The sequence below is a fragment of the Cydia pomonella genome, chromosome 17 (assembly GCF_033807575.1).
Source record: "Cydia pomonella isolate Wapato2018A chromosome 17, ilCydPomo1, whole genome shotgun sequence".
In the NCBI taxonomy this organism is placed as follows: domain Eukaryota; kingdom Metazoa; phylum Arthropoda; class Insecta; order Lepidoptera; family Tortricidae; genus Cydia; species Cydia pomonella.
The window spans coordinates 12689637-12710651 of record NC_084719.1 but is presented as its reverse complement, the minus strand read 5'-3'; the positions used below and the strand labels follow the sequence as shown (position 1 = coordinate 12710651).

At 35.8% G+C, this 21015-nt stretch overlaps 1 protein-coding gene across 2 annotated transcripts in view; it reads left to right on the top strand.

The window, feature by feature from the left end:
* The window catches only part of LOC133526764 (mucin-2), a 113160-nt gene that overhangs the window by 88509 nt on the left and 3636 nt on the right, over nt 1–21015 (top strand). For both annotated transcript variants that reach the window (XM_061863483.1, XM_061863484.1), the window contains 5 exons: nt 267–1678; nt 17760–17924; nt 19688–19924; nt 20258–20395; nt 20657–20942. In XM_061863483.1, coding sequence (XP_061719467.1) covers nt 267–1678; nt 17760–17924; nt 19688–19924; nt 20258–20395; nt 20657–20942 — 2238 coding nt within the window. The remainder of the gene's footprint in view (nt 1–266; nt 1679–17759; nt 17925–19687; nt 19925–20257; nt 20396–20656; nt 20943–21015) is intronic.

The following is a 21015-nucleotide window of genomic DNA, read 5'->3' as shown; positions in this document are numbered from 1 at the left end:
TTACTAATTATGCATTAGATAGATATTTATAAATTAAAATAAACAGTTTACATGCTTTTATCACTTTAAAGTCTCCATCTGCAGTTTTATTTGAATAAAACGTGCCTTCCGACTCTGAGAGTAAAATACACGAGTACTGGTCATATAAATAATACCCAATTCAATACATCCATATAGACCAGTCTAAATTTTTAAAATATTTGCAGAGTTCCCTCAATTTTTCCAAGAATTACTTAACATTTAATTCTTGTTGTTTGGCTTTTCAGACAAAAACGAAATTATTACGAGTTCGACCACTACAACTCTAACTCCTGAAACGAATAACTTAGCTACCAAAAAGATGACAAATATTGACCAAAATAAGTTGCCTTGGCGACCAGTGCTTCCTCACACGTCACCTGACCCTATTATGAACACGGAGGTTATACCAACAGAGAGCAAATCTGAACGGCTACCAGCTGAGAGCAATATCTCCGTGCAGAATAGTCCTCAGCCAATCACGTCCACTGAAGGAGTAAAAACCGAGACAGAAGCTACAGAGGGTAATACTAAAGCAAAAGAAACAGTTACTTCTTGGGTACCAGTAACTAAGAGTGAAGTCAATTCAGGTGGAACTTTTGCTTCTATTACTAAGTTTCCTAAAGGAGTAACAACGCCACTCGATGAAACTCCTAAGCAAAATAATGAAATCGTTACTGAGACAATTACTGAAGAATCGGCCACCACTGACTATGAAATAACGACTAGAAGATTTTCCTACGTTCCTACAGAAGCTGTGACTGACAAAGTAGAATCATCCACATCTAGTGAATGGCATCCAGTGGCTCCTACTAGAACAAGAGCAACTACAATAGAGCATAGTCCTGTTACTACATATAGACCTAAATATTATACCACGACAGATTATGTTGAAGAATTTACTACGAACATTCCGGAAACAACACCATTCATTGAGGTGTCGTCACTATCAATAGCTAATGTAACTAAATTACAATCGGAATTACCCGCACCAACTACTCAAGTTGCGGATACCACATCGAAACAACCAGCAACGCACGCCACCATTGCAGACAAAGAATTGCCTATTGAAACCACAACTGAGATTGTAGAAGCTACGTTTGCACAAACTGAAGCTACCACTGAAGTAGTAACTGACAAATCAGTACAAACAGAAAGTTCCGAGGCTGATGTAAGTACTGAGGTCTACGAAACATCACCAAGTGCAATGAAAGAAAAAGAAAATATTTCTGAGGATAGCAGCGGCAGTAACGAAGTCATAATTATGGAAACGACAAAAATGGTTCCATCTTCATCGACCACGACTAGTACTAGCACTACAACTACAACTACAACAACAACAACTACCACCACAACTACTACTACTACAACTCCAGCTCCAACTACAGAAGAGAAAAAAGAAACAACAACAGAAGAGGAAACAACAACATCTCAAATATCAACTGTACCTGTAGAGAAAATAGCGGAAACAGAAGTTGACGTTGATACGACGACAGAATTGGGGACGAAGCCGATCGGCGAGTTGGAGGACGTGTCGAGCTACGGTGACGTGACGACGGAGCGACTCACGCCGATGGAGGAGGCGGGCTCGGGCGCCGCGGTGGCTATCGCCGTCAGCACCATTGGAGTTATAGCCTTGATACTGCTTATTGGACTTTTGGTAAGCATTTTACATATACGTTTTCTCTTACTACCTATCTATTCTACTTGAATCTTTAAAGACAATAATTTTTTCCATCCATGTTGCTCTATAGGTCAGGCTGTCTGTCGCTATCTAAGTCACTCATTGTGAATGAGTTGTGAGTCATCATTTAATAATGCTAACTATAACATTTCGATAGACTGAACAATACAAGATAGGAAATGTTTTTTTTATTTGATACGTCATAAATGTACAGCAAGCTGCAAAATTGCACGGGCACATTAAGAATTGAATTCATTCATATATTTCTTGTATCTACTGATCCCGAATATAAATTAAATTCTTCATTAATGAAAGAATTCACGTCAAAATTTAAAAGTGGAACGTGACCGTTTGTATAAAGACGCGGTTCTTTTTTTACATGCGCCAGCACTGCTTAAGTTTTGCGTGACCATCTATCTATCTATCTACCTACTTTTCAGTAGGTACATAGGAGATAAAGTAGTATAGCTCCATATTTAATTGATTTAAGCCTCTAAAAGTATATTAACGGTACCAATCATGAAATAAAACTGCTTAAAAGAAAATTTGGAGTATTTTTACTGTAAAATTTATATTTTCGCGTTTGTGTTATAAAATGTGTTTAGTGTACAGCAAAAGTAGTATACAGCAATTGGTTTCAACATAATTAACCAGTTAAAACTATGGAGATGGTCGATAAAGCTCTTGAGTAGTTGACGGATCTTTGCTAAAGGGGTAATTACACAATAATTACATAAAATACCCCTATGGATCGAAGGTCCTTAGCAAGGGCCCCAGAAAGACATAAGATAAGATAAGATCTCCAATCATAGACAATCATGAAACAATTCATCAATCAAACTTGGAGCTATTTCATTTGGAACAGACCTTTTGCTTAAGACAGGCTTTTATTTAAGGTAAAATGCTGCCGGCGTGTTTAAAAGCTGATGTTGTAGTTTATGTGACTACTAAATAATGAAAGGCATTAGAATACGAGTGTAGGTTTTAAAAACGTGCGAAGTGACTGAAGTGAGTTTCTTAAAATGACCACACGAGTGTCTTAATGCCTACTTATGTACACTTACATACACTGTTTTATCTACACACATATTATAAACCCTCTAGGATATATTCACTAAGCGCATGTTACAGCCAGTATTAAAGCATCGTGGCTCTCTGGCGGAACTCGCGCATATGAGGTGGCATGTCCGAAAATTAGCTATATATATATATATATATATATATGTTATAGTGATTAGCTATATATATATATATATGGCGGTAAATGAAAACTTTTTTCACCCATGTCACGCATCCGTATTTTTTTTCTATTTATTTAGAATTTTTTTTTTTTTAATTAAGAGACAAGCTCAAGTCATGGTCCCAATTAAAATTGCCATATCGTTCAACTAACATGTGAGATTTGTCAAAATTGATTGCAATATACATATTAACATTTCATTTCGAATAAAACGTCATCTCGACTATATTATAATAGATGTCAAATCAAATTGCTCTTTTTCTCAGAGATGTTCTAAATTTGAATGTTCCTGATTATAAAATCGATTTCGATATTATTATTATGCAATAATAACATTTTAATAATAGTTTATCCTTATACTGATTTAAACTTTCACGATTTTTGCACCTTATTAACTAATAGAAACTGAACTTAATCGCGTATAAAAAAAAAAAAATTAAAATCGAATACGCGATTAAGCCCTGTTTCTGTTAGTTAATAAAGTTAATCCTTATGCTGGCAAATAATTGCGGATTTTTAAAGCATCATAGAGGGTTTGTGTTACGCGTGTAAATATAGTAGATTGTTAACCAATGCATTGAAGTCCGAGACTGAAATGGTGCCTCTCACCCGAGTTAAACACTCTACTTTTCATTTCGAATACGAGGAAAGTAAAATAGATGTGCATTTAAAAAAACACGGCTAAATATAAACTTCAGTAGTATTTCTTGAGGGTAGGTACTTTCAGTTAACAATTTAGGTAAAAATATAGTTATTTTTGGAATGGCGAGTGAATTATCGAAATGGAAATTCCAAATCCATTTAAAACCAAAATTTAATTGCTTATCATAAAAAAAAAGAAAAAAACCTTATTAGAAAGGACAGAGCTCTAGAGCAGAAACGTATGGTTTTCTGTACACTTTTTAGAACAACAACGACTCACTTTCAGAGCATGAGAAATGAAAAAATACTTTTACAGGATTTTTGGTTTACGGCCACGGCCATTATAGGGACGTTTAAGTACATATAGGTAACTTAGCCAAAAACCCCTTTTGCTTATGTCAGTACGAGTAATGTGTATTGATTGAAGTTCCATATTTGAAATTTGTAACGTAACGTAACACGTGTTTGTGACATAAGATTTGCAGATTCGTTATTTACTTATCTAAGAAGTTTGATGAACAAACTCCTCTTATCAATGTTGCAGTTCATTGAACATAAGGATTTAAGAAAAATCACGTACCTAAAATTCGCCTTTAGTACATAACCTCGCATTTACTAACATTAAATCATAGTTCCAGTAAAACTTGTATGATGGCCGTTTAGTACTTAATTAGGATTTGGAATAAGTTTTATTAAAAATAATGACTAGCCAAAGTTGAGAGAGAACGAGTAGAGAGAAGTGACCTTATTTAATAATTTAGATTTTTTAACTTGAAAACTTATTTTACGCAGCTCTATTTATAAGTGAGCTTAGTGTTGCCTACGGTATCTCTATCAAAACTATCTAGTTTTGTCAACCCTTATTGTCAATTAATTCAAACATTAATAACGGGATTTGTTGATTAATGTTAAGTACCTAACATATTTAACGCGTTTTTGTAAACTGTACACAACTACATGCAAGAGGGACTTCAGCTAACTTCTTTACCAATACTATATATGGTAAACCGTCTATTACTGGCCACTTGGAAAATAACTGGCCACCTTATTCCATACCAATTCAAATAAACCATTAGTTCTGAAAATTTACTTGGATGGTGTGAATATTAAACAGAATCCTTTTTAGTATAAGGTGGTGGATTATTGGAAGGTGGCCAGTAAAAGACGGTTTATGTTCAGCAAGTTTGCATATTGCATGTATAACCCTGAAAATATTACAATAGGCACTGAGTAATCCAAGAAACAGCACAGACAATCACAACACACAAATACAAACTTTACCTGCTTTGAGGCATCTTCGTTATTCTTTATTTTCCGGGGCCCGCCTGTCTTCTTCTTCTATCTGTCTCTTCTTTTCATTTTCTAGTTTTCAGAATATTTGTTTGTTTCGGTGTATATTCGTACAAGATATCCAAAGTAATGAGCATAATATCTATAGGTCTGCCTCACGATAAATTACGTTCACTACTTTGGAGACCATTGCAGACTAGATTCAGATCTTCTGCCAATGACTGAAATATTATAAAGTTTGATTAACCCGTTGACCGCCAAAGACGTGAACTGACGCGCGCGGTTACAGCCCAATATCAATCTTCGTGCAATTCCGATAAAGTTCATAGGTGTGCGTGGCAAGTGGCGTTCATAGGTTTAAACACTATCTTCTGCCAGTGATTTAATTGCATAAAATAATAATATCCGTGAAATTCAAATAAATTTTCATCTATATCGGTTCAGCGGTTTAAGCGTGAAAAGGTAACAGAAAAAGAGTTACTGATAAATAAACAATAATAATAGGATGACAAATTCATTTATTTTATTTTATTTATAATTTTATTGTGAATTATTTTTAATTTCATTGTGCTTTTAGGTATATAGTTGGTATACAATTACTTTTTCAATGAAATGTAAATCATCGAATGATACGCTTTTTTTTGCTGTTTTGGGGTCTTGTAACGGAAATCGTCAATTACTGGCCACTCTTTAATAACTGGCCACCTTATAGTAAAAATGAATTCTGTTTGTAGGTGAATAGAATTCATTTATTAAAAAGTGGCCAGTAATTGACGATTTATCCTATCATTTAATAAAGTCCTTTTATTTGGTGTGCAATATGTTGTGATAAAATGCTTATTTCCTATTTATTAAACTAGGGTTCCCAATATTAGTAGGTATGGATATTGTTAGGGCTCAGAAATAATTTTACTTTTATGTATAGGTACTTACATTTTCTCTTGAAGATTGAACCAGGTCACTGCTCTGCTTGTTGACTAGTCCTGAAAATACATTATTAAAAAATTAAGTTTGGCGCTAAATCTACATTACGTAATTATCTTAAGTTTGATAACTGATTGTTTAACAAACTTATATTACGAATATGAATGCTAGTCTAAGGCTAAAATTCTGCAAACAAAGAAAATCCACACATCAATGTTAGACTCTTATCCTAATCCTATATTAGACTTGGAAACTTATTCGGAACTTCGCTTGAATAGGGTATTCCTATTGAAATTAAATGAGTTTCCTATATCATTATATTATATGTGGTTGGGTACCTAGTAATCGTAATCCATTTACTATACCTATATTATTATATTTTATTCTTTCAAGTAGTAAGACCAACAGGCCAATTCGAGTTTTAGTTAATCGATCTGCTTCCGATATGATACTGATCTGTCAGTATCAAAAACATCATTTTTGACACCATAACAAATAACTAAAACTCGAATTGGTCTATAAATCTTGCAAACATTACCATCCTATTATTTAGAAAGTTTTTCTTTAATAGAGCTTGGTAGGTAACTGAACTTTCTGATACCTACGACCTGCTCCAATAAACGGTACCTAACAGTTGAAAACGACATGTACGCTTGAATGCCACCATAATCAGAAGTAACACAATCTGCACAAGGGCATTCTGCTGAAAGCTCGTTAGATAACGAATGACATAACCTGGACGCAGTTCAACGCAAACGAATATAGACTCTAATACCAAACGGTAAAACACAAAATAACTTACTTGGCATGAAGGTAATCCGACGGTTACAAGCAAATTTGAGTTCAGTCGTGCAGGAGTTAAAGTTGAAATTGTTGTGTGATGTTGGACGAAGTTTATCTGCCGATAAAAATTCCGCGGGCTACCCGAAGCTGCAAGCGAAGACATTTGACACGTCAGATAAGTTTATGATTAGTGGGAACCGGTGGGCGATCGCAAATGTCGGTCATGAGGTAGGTAACGGCTACGATAATTAGTATTAACCAACCCATCTACTCCCTAACCGTTAGACGCTATTTTGCCTGGTAACATAGGAGACGAAATGAAATAGATTAATGGTTGTTCAAAAATCTTAGAAAGCAGGTGGGCGGTAGACCTTTGGTATTTGGTATATTTTGATACCTAAGTAAAAAAAACCGGCCCAGTACGATAGGACTCCAGACTCCAGAGAGTCCGTTTTTAATAAAGATTTAATTTTTCTTTGTTAAATCGATTCACGGCCTTTGTATAGGTTTTCCTGTAATTTATAAGATAAATAGGTAACTAACAATTTTTCATAATTTTAGGCACAATAAGAGATAAAGGGGGAGTTTACGCCTATTTTCTTAAGAGCTACGTCTTCTTTTAAGTCGAGAAAACCCTAACAACAGCTGCGTTGTTGCGCGAGGCCCGAGCTATAAGGCTAACAATCGTTGATAAAACCGCCATTCGAAACATGGAAATAGTCACGTGAATTTTCGTAGCATCTGTCATCTTGATACATATTTTCTTTTCGTTGGTCGTTTGTCGAATACGATAATCTTGGTTATAGTCCGTTTTGTTAAGCATTAGAAAAAAAAGGTAAGTGATTTAATGTGTTTTCATTGAAAAACACATTTGAAAAATTAATCACGTCAAATATGTAACAATTATTTTGCTCTCATAAGTAATAGGTAGTTACTGATATTTCAAAAGCGTTTTTCAATAAAAAGAGATGCCTAGATTGTTTGCCTTTTTTCTAATGCAAATAAACGAACTATAGGCTCCACTCGCTACCTTCAACTGTCTAAATTCTATTCTATAGAATGTATAGTTCTGCTATATATAGAATAGGTAGTTCTGCTGAATAAGCTCTATGTGACGGTACTTTAATAGTTATGTCTTCTGCGTTTCCGGACGACAATATAAACATTACAGTCAATGCATAGTCTGAGTTAAGTAGGTTATTTTATTAAATAGGTACCTACTTAGATATATACTTAATAAGTGTCGTTCCTTTAGAACAATGAGTAAAATGTTTTGTAATAAAATACCATACCTACTAGGGTATATCTATGAAATGAATCAAACCGTATGTTATGACTTAATGAGTGTGTCAATCTCAATAACGCATTAGAATCTAATTAGCCTTTCGTCTTCGATATTAAGTTTTCGGATAAAAAGTAGCTTTTGTTTGGGTTCCATACCTCAAAAGTAAAAAAAAACGGAACCCTTATAGGAACACTTTGTTGTTCGTCATCAAGTCCCTTTATCTCGGGAACGCGTAGAGGTGTCAAGTTGAAATTAAAACTACATACTCAAGTCAACAGTCCCTTTGAGCTGTGAAAAAATCAAACTTCTAAGTTAACGTATAAATAAGATACGGCCAAGATACGGCCGTTTATGCCGCAAAAAACGTATAATTGACAGTCTCAAGGGAATTAAATTTTATAAAGTGGTACTTATCCCGTTCACCTATAACTAAGTAATTTGTCAAGTAGGTATCGTGTTACACTCCAAACACCTACAGGGAAAAATCAAAATACTATAAATTTGTTAAAAATAAATAAATATAAGTAAGTTAAATTTGTGCGAAACTCTTGGAGGGCGAGTTCGACTAACACTTGTCCGATTTTTTACTTACTACAATAAATCGTATTTTTTACGAGATAGATAGGTTGTTAAGTTGCAGAAAAAACCGGTCAAGAGCAAACTCACGCACTGAGGGTTAAGTCGCCTGTAGTTCTGCAGAAAGCAACCAACTTTTTTTTGTTAGACTTACACCATAACTCAATGGATTTGGTCGCTTTCTGTATTGATAAAAAAATGGAGTTGGTTGTTTTCTGCATAACTACGGTCAGTATTATGTGGTCCATCAAAAGTGGGTACCTTATGGATCTGTACCCCTAGTGTAAATAAATTCGATTACGAAACGTGACGTACGCGTTTGCGTTAAGTCTCATTTTGTATGGGTTTTTGAACAGCGCGTCAAGCGGGACGTTTTGGAACGTCAAAAATCTCATACAAAATGACACTTAACGCAAACGCGTACGTCACGTTTCGCTGTCGAAAATATTTACACTAGGGGTACCGATTACTTGTCAAATACATGCAGGTATTTCTCTATCACTACATATACACATTAAGGTGCGACCAAACCGCAGCTTAAAAAACGGTCACGATACGGAATCGCAGTGATGCGTCGATTGCGTACCGTTTTTTTTTTTTGACGCATGCTCCCCACACCGCTGCTTAAAAAACGGTGACGGTACGGAATCGCAGTGACGTGCTTCACGCGAATTTTTTTAGTTCGCAAAACAGTTGCGTCTTTTACGTCACCGGCGTGGTGTCTGCCATAAGATCTCCGTGTAATATTTTTTGCGATTTTTACGCAGATCAATTTACGGTGCGTCAGCGTATTTTAAGCAGCGGTGTGGGGAGCATGCGTCAAAAACGGTACGCATACGACGCGTCACTGCGATTCCGTATCGTGACCGTTTTTTAAGCTGCGGTCTGGTCGCACCTTTATAAAACAAAGTTCCCCGCCGCGTCTGTCTATGTCTGTATGTTCTGTTCTGTGGTTTTCACCTATCAATAGAGTGATTCTTGAGGGAAGTTTAGATGTATAATTTGTTAAGGTTTTAATGTAACTCGTGCGAAGCCGGGCCGGGTCGCTAGTAAGAGATATGTCTCAATATGTAGGATACTTAAGATACTTAAGATCGCGAACTGCCGACTTAGCCGAGGTGACGATCGCTATCGCCATGACAACGAAACGCTTGTGTCTCTATATAACACTTCCAGATAAGTGCGACAGTAACAGTTGCGTTTCGATCGCTACGGAGCGTAAGCGATTTGCATGTTGGCTACGCGGCTCTTAGAGATTTATTTCTACTTGGAAAAGTATTCCAGGGTGGCAGACACTTTTGGCGAGTAATTTTATCCACTACTATTGATGCTGACTGTACTAACTTAACTTTTTGTTGCCAAACTGCTATCTTTTTTTGCCAACTTACGATTATAGTCGTAAATCGTACCTAATCGCGTTTATACGCTTTAAATGAAATCGACAACATTAAATCTCATACAATTAGATCCCTGCTATACCGTGACGGTAATACGCATGTTTTTAGGTTCTGTACTCAAAGGGTAAAACGGGACCCTATTACTAAGACTCCACTGTTCATCCGTCTGTCTCTGTCTGTCCGTCACCAGGCTGTATCTCATGAACCGTGATAGTTAGACAGTTGAAATTTTCACAGATGATGTTTTTCTTTTGCCGCTATAACAACAATGACTAAAAATACGATGAAATAAATATTTAAGGGGGCTCCCATTATTACAATATTGCCGTTTTTATAGATAATGGTACGGAACCCTTCGTGCGCAAGTCCCTCGTACTTGGCCGGTTTTTATAATTTACTGTTGACGTACATGGTAAAGTATAGCGCCCCATAGGTTTTCAATACTTAGAATACTTAGTCAGGTCATAAGTTCTCTCATAAATGTCAGACTGTTACGGATAAAAAAGTTATTATTCATATATAATAGTAAATAAACTAGCGATCTAAATTGATACTTTCCTTGATTAGTGTAAAACAAACTTTCAAATTACATTTTATCAGTCAAAACCTTTTTGACAGAACTTATGACCTGATTTAGTATTTTCGTTTGTGTATGATTTTTGCGATATAAACGGTACGGTCTCTTGGTTTCATTACACTTAGAAGTATGTTTTTACGACTTCAGGGAGCAGCAGACACGATAGTTTGATATTTCATCTATTTTAACTTGATTACTCCATTCCTATTTGAAAAAGTGGGCCAAAAGATAGACAGACAGCTAGACAACAAAGTGAACCATAATACATAGAAGGCTCTTCTTGAGTTACGGTAACTTAAAAACAAATTCGCGGCAATGAATGACATAAAATCTTTTACAGTACATATGGTGCTACTTTACCGCACTAGTGCGATAATTAGCACACGTAACTATGTCGAAAACTTAAAGGGCCATATGTACTGTAAAACGTTGAACGATACATGTGCGAATAGGTAATTCGCAACTCGTGTCGATTTAAAATACTCCCTTCGGTCGTGTTTTAATTTATCGCCATTCGTTACGAAATTTCCTATTTTTCGCACTTGTATCGTAATGTACTATTTTATAAATACAAAACATGGATCCTGTATTGTTCGCATGCCAATTTTTAAAGAGTTATTAGCTCTTCAAAAGTAATAAATAGGTCAATCTTTTAACCTAAATCAGTTTTTAGCGGTATTTTGTCCACATTTTGTAGTTTTATATACAAGAGCTAGAGTTTATGGAATTTAGAAATCATACTACTGAAAAAACTCTCACTTCTTTCGAGTGCCAATAGTCCGAGACGGAAATGGTGCCTTTCGCCCGAGTTAAACACTCTACTTTTCATACGAGGAAAGTAAAATACATGTGCAGGGTATACTTTCAATTAGCAATTTAGGTAAAACTATCGTTATTGGAATGGGGAGTTACGAGTAATTATCACAATGGAAATTGTACAACAAGTCCATTTACAGCGAATATTTTAATTGCTTACCAATTATCATAAAAGTACAGTGCTCTAGAGCAGAAAGGTTCATTTCCTGCACACTTTTTAGAACAACAATGATCCACTTTCCGAGCATGAGAAATGAAAAATATGTTTAATATCATGTAGACGAGAACTCAAAACTGTATTTAATTGTAATACGTACAAGTATCAGGAAAACTTAACAAAACAATGATAAAGAAACTTACCACAAACCCATCTTCTATGACGCATGAAGCACTGATATTAAAAAAACGGAACAAATTTTAACTTAAATCAACTATTCATGGCTCCCAAAACAATATTTTTAAAACAATTGACACTTGAACTTATTTCTTTTAAATATTAAAAGCTACTTAAAACCGACCGCCAAAGAAAATAGAGGAAAAATTTGTATTTCCTAAAAGAAAGAACCAAGCTTTTAAAATTAAGTATGAAACGAAAAATTACTAAAACGGTCAAAATTAACAAAGGAAATGCAAAGTAATTCAGAAATATAAAAATTAAAAGAAAGGACCAAGTTTTTAAAATTTACTAGAAACTGAATATTACTAAAAGTGTCAAAATTAATCGGATATATAATAGTTAGAATTATTTTGGGAGCGGTCCTCGCCGCGCGATATGTTACGTGGATGTGGTCGCTATGCGCAATCGCAGGGCGCTGGGCGGTGCTAGGGCAGCGCACGCGCAGGCATGGCGGCAAGAAAGTGTTGACGCGAGCTTTTGATAAGGATGGAATTTTTGGAAACAATAAAAGGTAAGCTTAAGGAAGGTGTTGTTAGCCCAATTATCTTGAACGGATCGATTTTATTGTGAGTGTAAAGTATTTGTGATATCAGCGATGGTTATTAAGCGGATATATATCTACATATAATTTTGTCTTGGGTACTAAAATATTTAGATTTCGAATTATTACTTGTTACTGGATTTAGAACTATTTTGCAAGGGCGATAATATAGGTATACATTCATATATTATATATGGTAAATATTTATAAATTATATATGTCGTTGTCTAAGTACCCTCAACACAAGCCTTATTGAGCTTACTGTGGGACTTAGTCAATTTGTGTAATAATGTCCTATAATATTTATTTATTTTATTTTATTTATTCATATAAATAATAATAATTTTAATCAGTAGGGACTACATAGAAAATAAAAAAACGATCTAGATGTTTGAAGTCAAAATAAATATTGTAGGAAACGTTCACTGATGAAGCTCTAATTCATAAAACATAAGCATTCTATAATTATAAATTGCAAGGGCAAATTCTTTGACTAAATAAAAGATTTAGATAGTCTTAAGAGCCACCCCACACTAGCGTCATCGTTGCGTCGAGCAGCAGCCATACAGTTGACTAGACGTCGATATTCGAGAGATGCTAGTGCGGGGTGGCCCTAAAAATGTAAAGTAGGATCGTGTGTCTAGGGAGCAGCACAGAGAGCCCCGTATTATTTATTGGCGTGTAGTGTATATGCCTAGTTTAATTAAAGACTAGGTAAAACTCGCGCTATCCCTATACTTACTTAAAACGTTTTCAGTCAAGTCGTTGTTGACTGATGTTTTTTTTATCTGAAAAAAATTCCTTTCTCATAGGTTTTATATTATTTCTAGTTGAAGAACAGTTACATTATTAGGCACTGGTATTTAAATTATTAGGTATACGCCTCACAGAATTATTTATGAAGCGAATTCGAATTTTATTTTGCACATCCCTAACAGCCCTGTAATTTTGTCGGTCTGTACCCATTATTTCGCTAAGCGTAAGTGTCGCCGTATCGCTCGGAGGATGTTTTTACAACGCGAATTATAAACAAAGCCCGATGACGGACTGACGGCGCGTTTCCATTGCGAAACACGAGCGGTCAAGAAATTTTAACCTTACATTGTGACTTTAAGCCAATTTGATGATGCTGCCCCTTTCATTTCACGTGTGCTAGTTCTTGATAGTTTTAATTTAAGACTTGTAAAGTCTGCCATCATGTGGTCTAAATCGAAAACTTAAACATTTAAAAAGGCGTTTATTGGCACGAAGTGAAGCTTATGTGCTGGCTCCTACATTTTGATGCACGATCCCTATGTATATATTTGTTGGTATTATTTGTAACCGTTACTAAAGTTAGGTTATAGATATTAGGTAGGTACAGTCAATATTGTAGCGAATGAATTAACGCTCAAAAAGTACCTGCCATCCTGTAATTATTTTCTTAATATTTCTTAATATTAAATATCAATTATTATCAGGCAAGTAAGGCCCATAGATACATACCATACAAACTAACATACAATAATAAAATCTTAAAAACAAAAAATATTTTCGGGCACAGTTTTCTGTTGTGTCGCATGTCCCTTCGGCCAGAATTCCACGCTCGCGACCTCGCGACGGTATCGAGCAAACGAGCAAATATACAGGATGCTTAGACAAGATGTAAATCGTTCGCCCCGTAGCGTACGATAAGGTAATCTCTCTCTGTCACTCTTCCATATTAGTGCGACAGTGATAGCTGCGTTTCGTTCGCTACGGAGCGTAAAAGATTGGCATGTTGGCTACGCGCCATGTCCGCAATCTAACGTATCTGTCGCAGTCTCATTATTCTACATACATGGACTTATATATTATTGTTAACTTATTAGATACCTACTTTAGATGCGTAGTCTGATGACTGTTAGGTACCTGGGTGTTTATTTAGTCACTTGCAATAATTTACGGGCTGAATATATTATATAGGCCATACTGAGCAACTTTTACTATGGGACCAAACCCGAAATCGCAAAAAAAATTGTGTACTCTTCTATAGAAAATGTCAAGCCATAATGTATGAAAAACAGCCAATATTTTTTTCGCAATTGCTTTGGTCCTATAATAAAAGTTGCTTAGTACAACCTATATATATTCGGCCCGTAAATTATTGCAGATGACTAAATAAACACCTGTATAAAGTAGGGACGACCAAATTTGGGCTAAACTGTATTTTGTAACGACAGACTGGTAATTAGACTCATTTATTGTAGGTAACTAATAAAAATAAATGCCACTATATATAAATAAAAAAACAGAACTGTTAGATAGGTACTAAATGAATTGTAGCATTAGTTCGCGACTGTACTGTCCTGTGTTTTGCAATAACATTGAAAGGAGGTATAATTTTTATAGGTACTTTGTTATGGCAGTAAATAAAATATTCCTTAATTTTGTACAAAAGTTATATTTTTGAATTCAATTTAAATAGCGTTTTACCAATCAATTAAAATATTGTTCTAAAACCTGCAACTTAAAAACAAAATTAATTCATTCAAATGTGTTAAATAACCCATATAATACTCAGCTATTAGGACAGTTTATCTTTCAAGAATTTAAACGATATTTCGTATCGTATCCAACAATGGACAACAGCCCATACTAGGGCACTTCATAAATTAGTTCTAAGTGGTACTAAGCGCTGAGTCTCCGATGGCTTCTCACGGCGCACTCAGACGTTCGTAAGCATTTTTGAGAATTTGTTGACAGCTCTAATTTACGATTAGACCAAGAATTTATCATACCTTCATGAGCTTTGAAATACTTCTTTGTAGCATGGTCTATACAAAGCTTTAATATAATATGTTTGTGAGTTCGCTACATGGCAACGATATATGGCAACGGCCAAGGTGCTCAAAACATGAGCTTTAAAGCATTGATAATAGAGGCGTGTTTACGTGTTTTTTTGCCGCTCCGATGTATCTGTACAGACAGCATCAAAAGTAACGGATCATACTACGCGTCCAAAGTATATAACCATTTTCTAATAACTTCACAAAAAGAGATATGTCTCCATATGTAGAACAATTACCAGCGGGGGGAAACTGCATCGTTCGGGCGTTCTCGGCTCCGTTTGGCTCAGCATTGATACGAGCAATTATTACTTATTAGGGTTGGCAGAACTTGACGTTCCTTTGCGTGCACAACCATAGATAAGATAATCACTTAAATTTTGACAACCCTACATAGCCGAAAGGGATAGTGCCATGGGACGACACGATTCGTCCCTGAATCGCTGACAAACTTCGGTTTTGTAGATTTGTAGGAAGTTTCCTTTCTGTACGGTAGTAATATTATTTATTTTGTGTTAACCTGTAGAGATATATCTCTATTTGGAAAAGTATTCTAAGGTGGCAGATACTTTTGTCGCCCTGTTTCATCCGGTACTATTGATGGTGGCTGTACATGTATTTATGAACAGGTTCTATAATTAGCGTGTTACGTAACTATGTCGAAAATACATGTGCGAAATTCGTCATTCACAATTTATAGCCACTCGTTTCCAATTTACAATTTTTCGCACTTGTATCGTAATGTACTCGAGAGTCTAGGCGCAATTTCAAATGTAAAGAAAAACATGTTTTTTAACGCCCTTCACTGTGCCACTGTATTACTAGTTGGTCCACAATGTTCATAATATGTTAATGATTTGTAAATGTAGGTTTGACCCATTTTGCATCGTCACCTATACCTTATACCTATATATTATTTATACGAATAAAACGCGACGTTACGATAATCTATCAGCTAAATAGTTTATGGCATCCGTTTCGCACAAAAGCATAACGGTTCGTTGTTTTCTGTTTATCTCGAGTAAGATTCGGTTCCAAAACATTGCAACAAAATACCTAATTGCCTAGCTATTGGATTGTTCATAGTTTCACTATGTGGTAAGCACTAAAACTAAAAGCAAAGATATTGTTTTGTAAGTAAGACTGATTCGAACTTGCTATTTTTTGTAATTTTGTCATTACCTATTAGGCCGTGTAAATCACTAGATTTTTTATTGCAAGCGGGTGCGTTGGGAGTAATAGGTATTACATAAACAACAAATTAATAAAATATTTTTAGTCGAACTAACCGTTCCGCTCGTAGTCAGTGGAAAGAAATAAAAAAATACATGCGAGAAATAACGAAAACACGAGAAATAAATTCATTTTGGCTCATTGACACGATGAAAAACCAGCTTTATAGGAATTATAGGTAAAAAGATACTATTTTTTTTAAAGCGAAACCTATAAACCTAGAATATATTATGCTGAATCGATCGACATCAAAATCAAAGTGATTTGTTAAGATTTAGTTAGTGGAATGGATTTTCTTCCGAAATGGATTTTCAAAAATAAAAAACAGTTATTTCGCTAGGACCCCAAAGTTATTCTTCCCTCTTAAGTGACTTGCCAGATTATTGACATCTGTATGCCGTATACCTGTTTTCATCTTGACATCTTCAAGTATTTGGGCTGGACTGGACTTGTCATTCTTCTCTTCTTTTTCTGGTGTTTGGTAATTCTAGTGCTTGTACAGTTGCCATCGAATATCCGAGAGTAACAAAAAACTAATTTAATATATCAGTGCGTAATCACTCAGCACTATGTTTATTATTATTATATCAGGTAAATATCTCCATCGCGTCGCTCCTAAAATTAGTGCGATATAAAAACTTAACAAATCGTAACGAAATTTTGAGAACGGAATAAGTGAGGAATTATCTATGTCTGACCGTTTTCATTTTTGTGTTTATTTATTGTTGCCGACTTTTTACTTAAATATAACATTTTTTGGTAACGAAAACCAGTACCAGTACCCCTAGTGTAAATTTTATCGACATCATAACGTGACGAACGCGTTTGCGTTAAGTCTCATTTTGTATAGGATTTTGAGTTTCCAAAACGTCCCGCTTGGCGCGCTCTTTCTAAATCCAATACAAAATGAGACTAAACGCAAACGCGTACGTCACGTTTCAAAATCGAATTTATTTACACTAGGGGTACAGACATAGATATATGTTACGTAACTGTTTATGTCAAGTTTAATTTCATTTTACCTAGTCGTTTAATAATAATACTTTGATTGTATGGAAGCGGCTTTCTGGCGGCAAGTTCGTGTGACTCTTAAGAATCCCCAGCAAGCTCGGCCGAATTTCACCTTCCCATACAAACGCAGTTTCGTTCTCATTTTATTTATTTTTCAACTACCTGTTGGATTGTAATGAAACTGCACATACAATGAGACGAGGAATATCAAGGGCTGAAATTTGTTTATATTGCTCTATCTTATAAATCAAACGAAATAGAGCATAAACAAGTTTTGTATGAAAACTGTATCTTTTAACGAAGATTTCTGAGGCTACATAAACTAATTACAACCCTATATATCTTAACCAATTGTAAGTACAAAGTTTCAGAGCAATGTAGCAAGTCGTTTTAAAATGAGAGCGTAACTATATTTGTATGAAGAACCAAGCTTGCTGGGGACCCTTAGGCCTATTCGTTCTCTTCTATTGAGTACGATTTGATGGCAGCTGTACACTAAATTAATAACGAAGCATAATACCAGGTACCCTATTTCCAGCTGGTGGTCCGCCGACGCGGGCGGCGGGGGGTGTATGCGCAGCGTTGTACCCCCGTGTCCCTGGACGCGTATAGCTTGGACAGCGTCAGCGTCGGACATCGTAAGGGCAACCAGAGGCTACGGGCTAGCAAAAGGAGCTATGGGAATCCGGCGTATGATGATGAGGTGAGGAATTCTGCCGTCTGGGTAGATTTTTATTTTGTTGACGATTTTTTTTAGTTAGATTTAGGTACAATTTGGCTGGTTTAAAGAGCTCCTTATTCTGGGTGGAATAAATACGAAATCCCAATTTAAGGACAATAGTTATTTATTTTACAAGTGGGCAAATTTGTTGTTACACCCTCGTGCTAATATTGATACCCGTGCAAATTTTAACAAATTTGCCCCCGAGTGAAACATACAATTTTTCACCATACCAACCCGAAGAAAATATTAACTTTAAGATATCAAACAAAATCAAACCAAAACAAATCCAAATGAACGTCATTAAATATTTATAATTTAAAATCATCATTTAAAAGTCAATTAATTCCATCAGCTCACATTAGGAAACAACTCAAAATTTCCATCCGATTACTTCGTCCCACATGTGGATAAAATGCAACTTTCTCATCAGTTTTAGAACAATCAAGAGAGCCTTTTACCAGCTGGTGTGGTAAAAAAATGTATATTATTTTCCGTTGTGTTACGCAAATACCATTTTTTGTACAGAATAGAGAATTCCCTCTATCCACCAAATTTTATCAAAATCTGGTTAAAAAAATGACAATAAAATAATCGGCCCATCTACAGATTGGAGAGCGCCAGTTTATCACGCCGCAATAACCATCAACTGCTTGTAAAAAAAGTTACGGCAATCCTTATGACAAAAAGTTCTGATTGAATGATACTGCAGTTTTGCAGACGTACTTGAATAGCGCTAGCGAATTGGAACGGCAAATGATGATGGTGTGGCGACGAGTTCGCCCTCCAGTCCAGACGTCTAGTGGGTCCGTGTTGTGCACCTAACGCTAACAGCCAGGAAACGAAGCTAAGGCAGGACACTCGTATGATGCCGAGGTTAATAATATTTTACTGCAGTAATATTGGCAAAAATTAAAAAGCATATCTCAATAGAATAGTGTGTTTGTGTACTGATAAACATTTTATATATATTATATTTTAATATTACATTTTATAGCCTTTTGAGACCCAGAAGCAATTGTTTTATTTATTTATTTGGAACCCTTAGTTACATAATAAAAATTCAAAGTAGATTTTGGAATATGTACAAAAATTTGTACTCAGGGTCTTAGGAGGATAGTCCGGTCTGGTTTAGTGGGTAGTGAACTAGGGACCCTACCTATGAAGCCGATGGTCCCGGGTTTGAATTCCGGTAAGGGCATTTATTTGTGTGAACACAGATATTCGTTCTTGAGTCATATGGGGTGTGTTCTATGTATATACTTATAAGTATGTATTTATCTATATTCCTACCTACCCATAGTACAGTCAAGGTATTAAATATAGATATGGACAAAGTTACAAAAATATGTACACACTTACCTTAATAAATAACTATTTGGCAATAAGGTCGTGTATACATATTTTTGGCACTTTGTCCGTATCAAAGTCAAAATATTCTTTATTCAAATAGGCCTAGCAACAAGCACTTTTAAATCGTCAAATTTTACAAATATCATCTTAATCTAAATATCAGAGCAATTTATTGATGCAGTTATTATTGGTCTAAAAAAAAACATTTAATTATTATAGATATGGTAAACTTAATAATAAGAATTTCACAAAAGGATCGTCAAACACCAAAATCGATACATTTAATACATTTGCTTAATTTGGGGCTAGGTTGTGTAAAATTGTCCCCAAATATTTATTTATTTTATTTAAATATTTAAACAAGGCCTACATAACTTTTTCCTTAATTCTAGGTGACATCCCATCCTATGAACTACGCGGCGCTGGCCAACTTCGCCCTGGACATGGAATCCATGAACACAGAATTCGCAGAGATTCCCTCCGTCACTGTCCGACCTGATGAAGTTCCTCCAGGGTGCGAAGACAAGAACAGATACTCCAATGTTCTGCCGCTGCCTGAGACCAGGGTGCCGCTCAAGAGGGTTGGGAACGATCCCACGTCGGAGTATATTAATGCTAATTATATAACGGTGAGTAAAAATGTGTATCTTAACTTCTGATACATATCTTCTTCTATTAGCTTCTAGCCGGTGAGAAAACCTAATTTGCGAAGAAAAAGGAAGGTATTAAACCCTCCAATAGGATAACGTAGAAAATACAGGATATGGGAATAGTTCAATATCTTTAGTAAATAGTAAGTATGTTTTCTTCTTTTTCCATGTTCTCTCACCGCTAAAGATTGTGATGGGAGTATAATTAAGAGCAAAGGAATGAAATATAATAGTTATACATATAAAATGTATGCATTTTCTTACATTTTCATTGTCTTGTTGTTTATCAATTCTACATTTTATATGTTACAGGGCCCAGGCAACATCAAGAACTACTACATCGCGTGCCAGGCGCCGCTTCACAACACCGTGGCGGACTTCTGGCGCATGGTGTGGGAGCAGAACTCGCGCGTCATCGTCATGCTGACGGAGTACATGGAGAACGGTGTTGTGAGTATCTTTCGATGAAGTTTAGTCTTGGATAAAGTCATAGGTAGTGAATTGAAGATGGTGCGCATGTAGCTGCCAGCCCGGGGAACGAGCATTCTGAGTGCGCCGCCAGTGTTTAGTCATTCAGAAGGAGATAATTCTCGTTCAGTAACAGTAGAAGATATTGTATTAAGCAATATTCGAACCATTATGAGTATCATGATAAGCTTCTGATTTTGCCCATCCGTCATAGCAAAAAATAATCTTCAATTACCATTTCAGGAAAAATGCTACGAGTACCTTCCCCCATCAGAAGTGTCAGACAACAAGCGGACCTTCGGCGAGTTCCAGATCATGCTCAAGAAACGCGAGCAGCGCGACAAATACGCCGTCTCCAGCGTCCAGCTCATCAACCTGACGACCAGGACGTGGAGGGAGGTCACGCACCTCTGGTACTTCTGGCCGGCGAAGGGAGTGCCTGATGATTACGACTCAGTGCTGGATTTCTTGTCGGAAATGAGGAGTTACATGAAAGTTTCGCAGTCAGCTAAAGAATATGATGAAGAAGGTAAGTCTGACACATTCTTTGTCATTTTTAGCAAATAATCTACTAAGCTAAACGAAAATCTTTGAACCTGAAT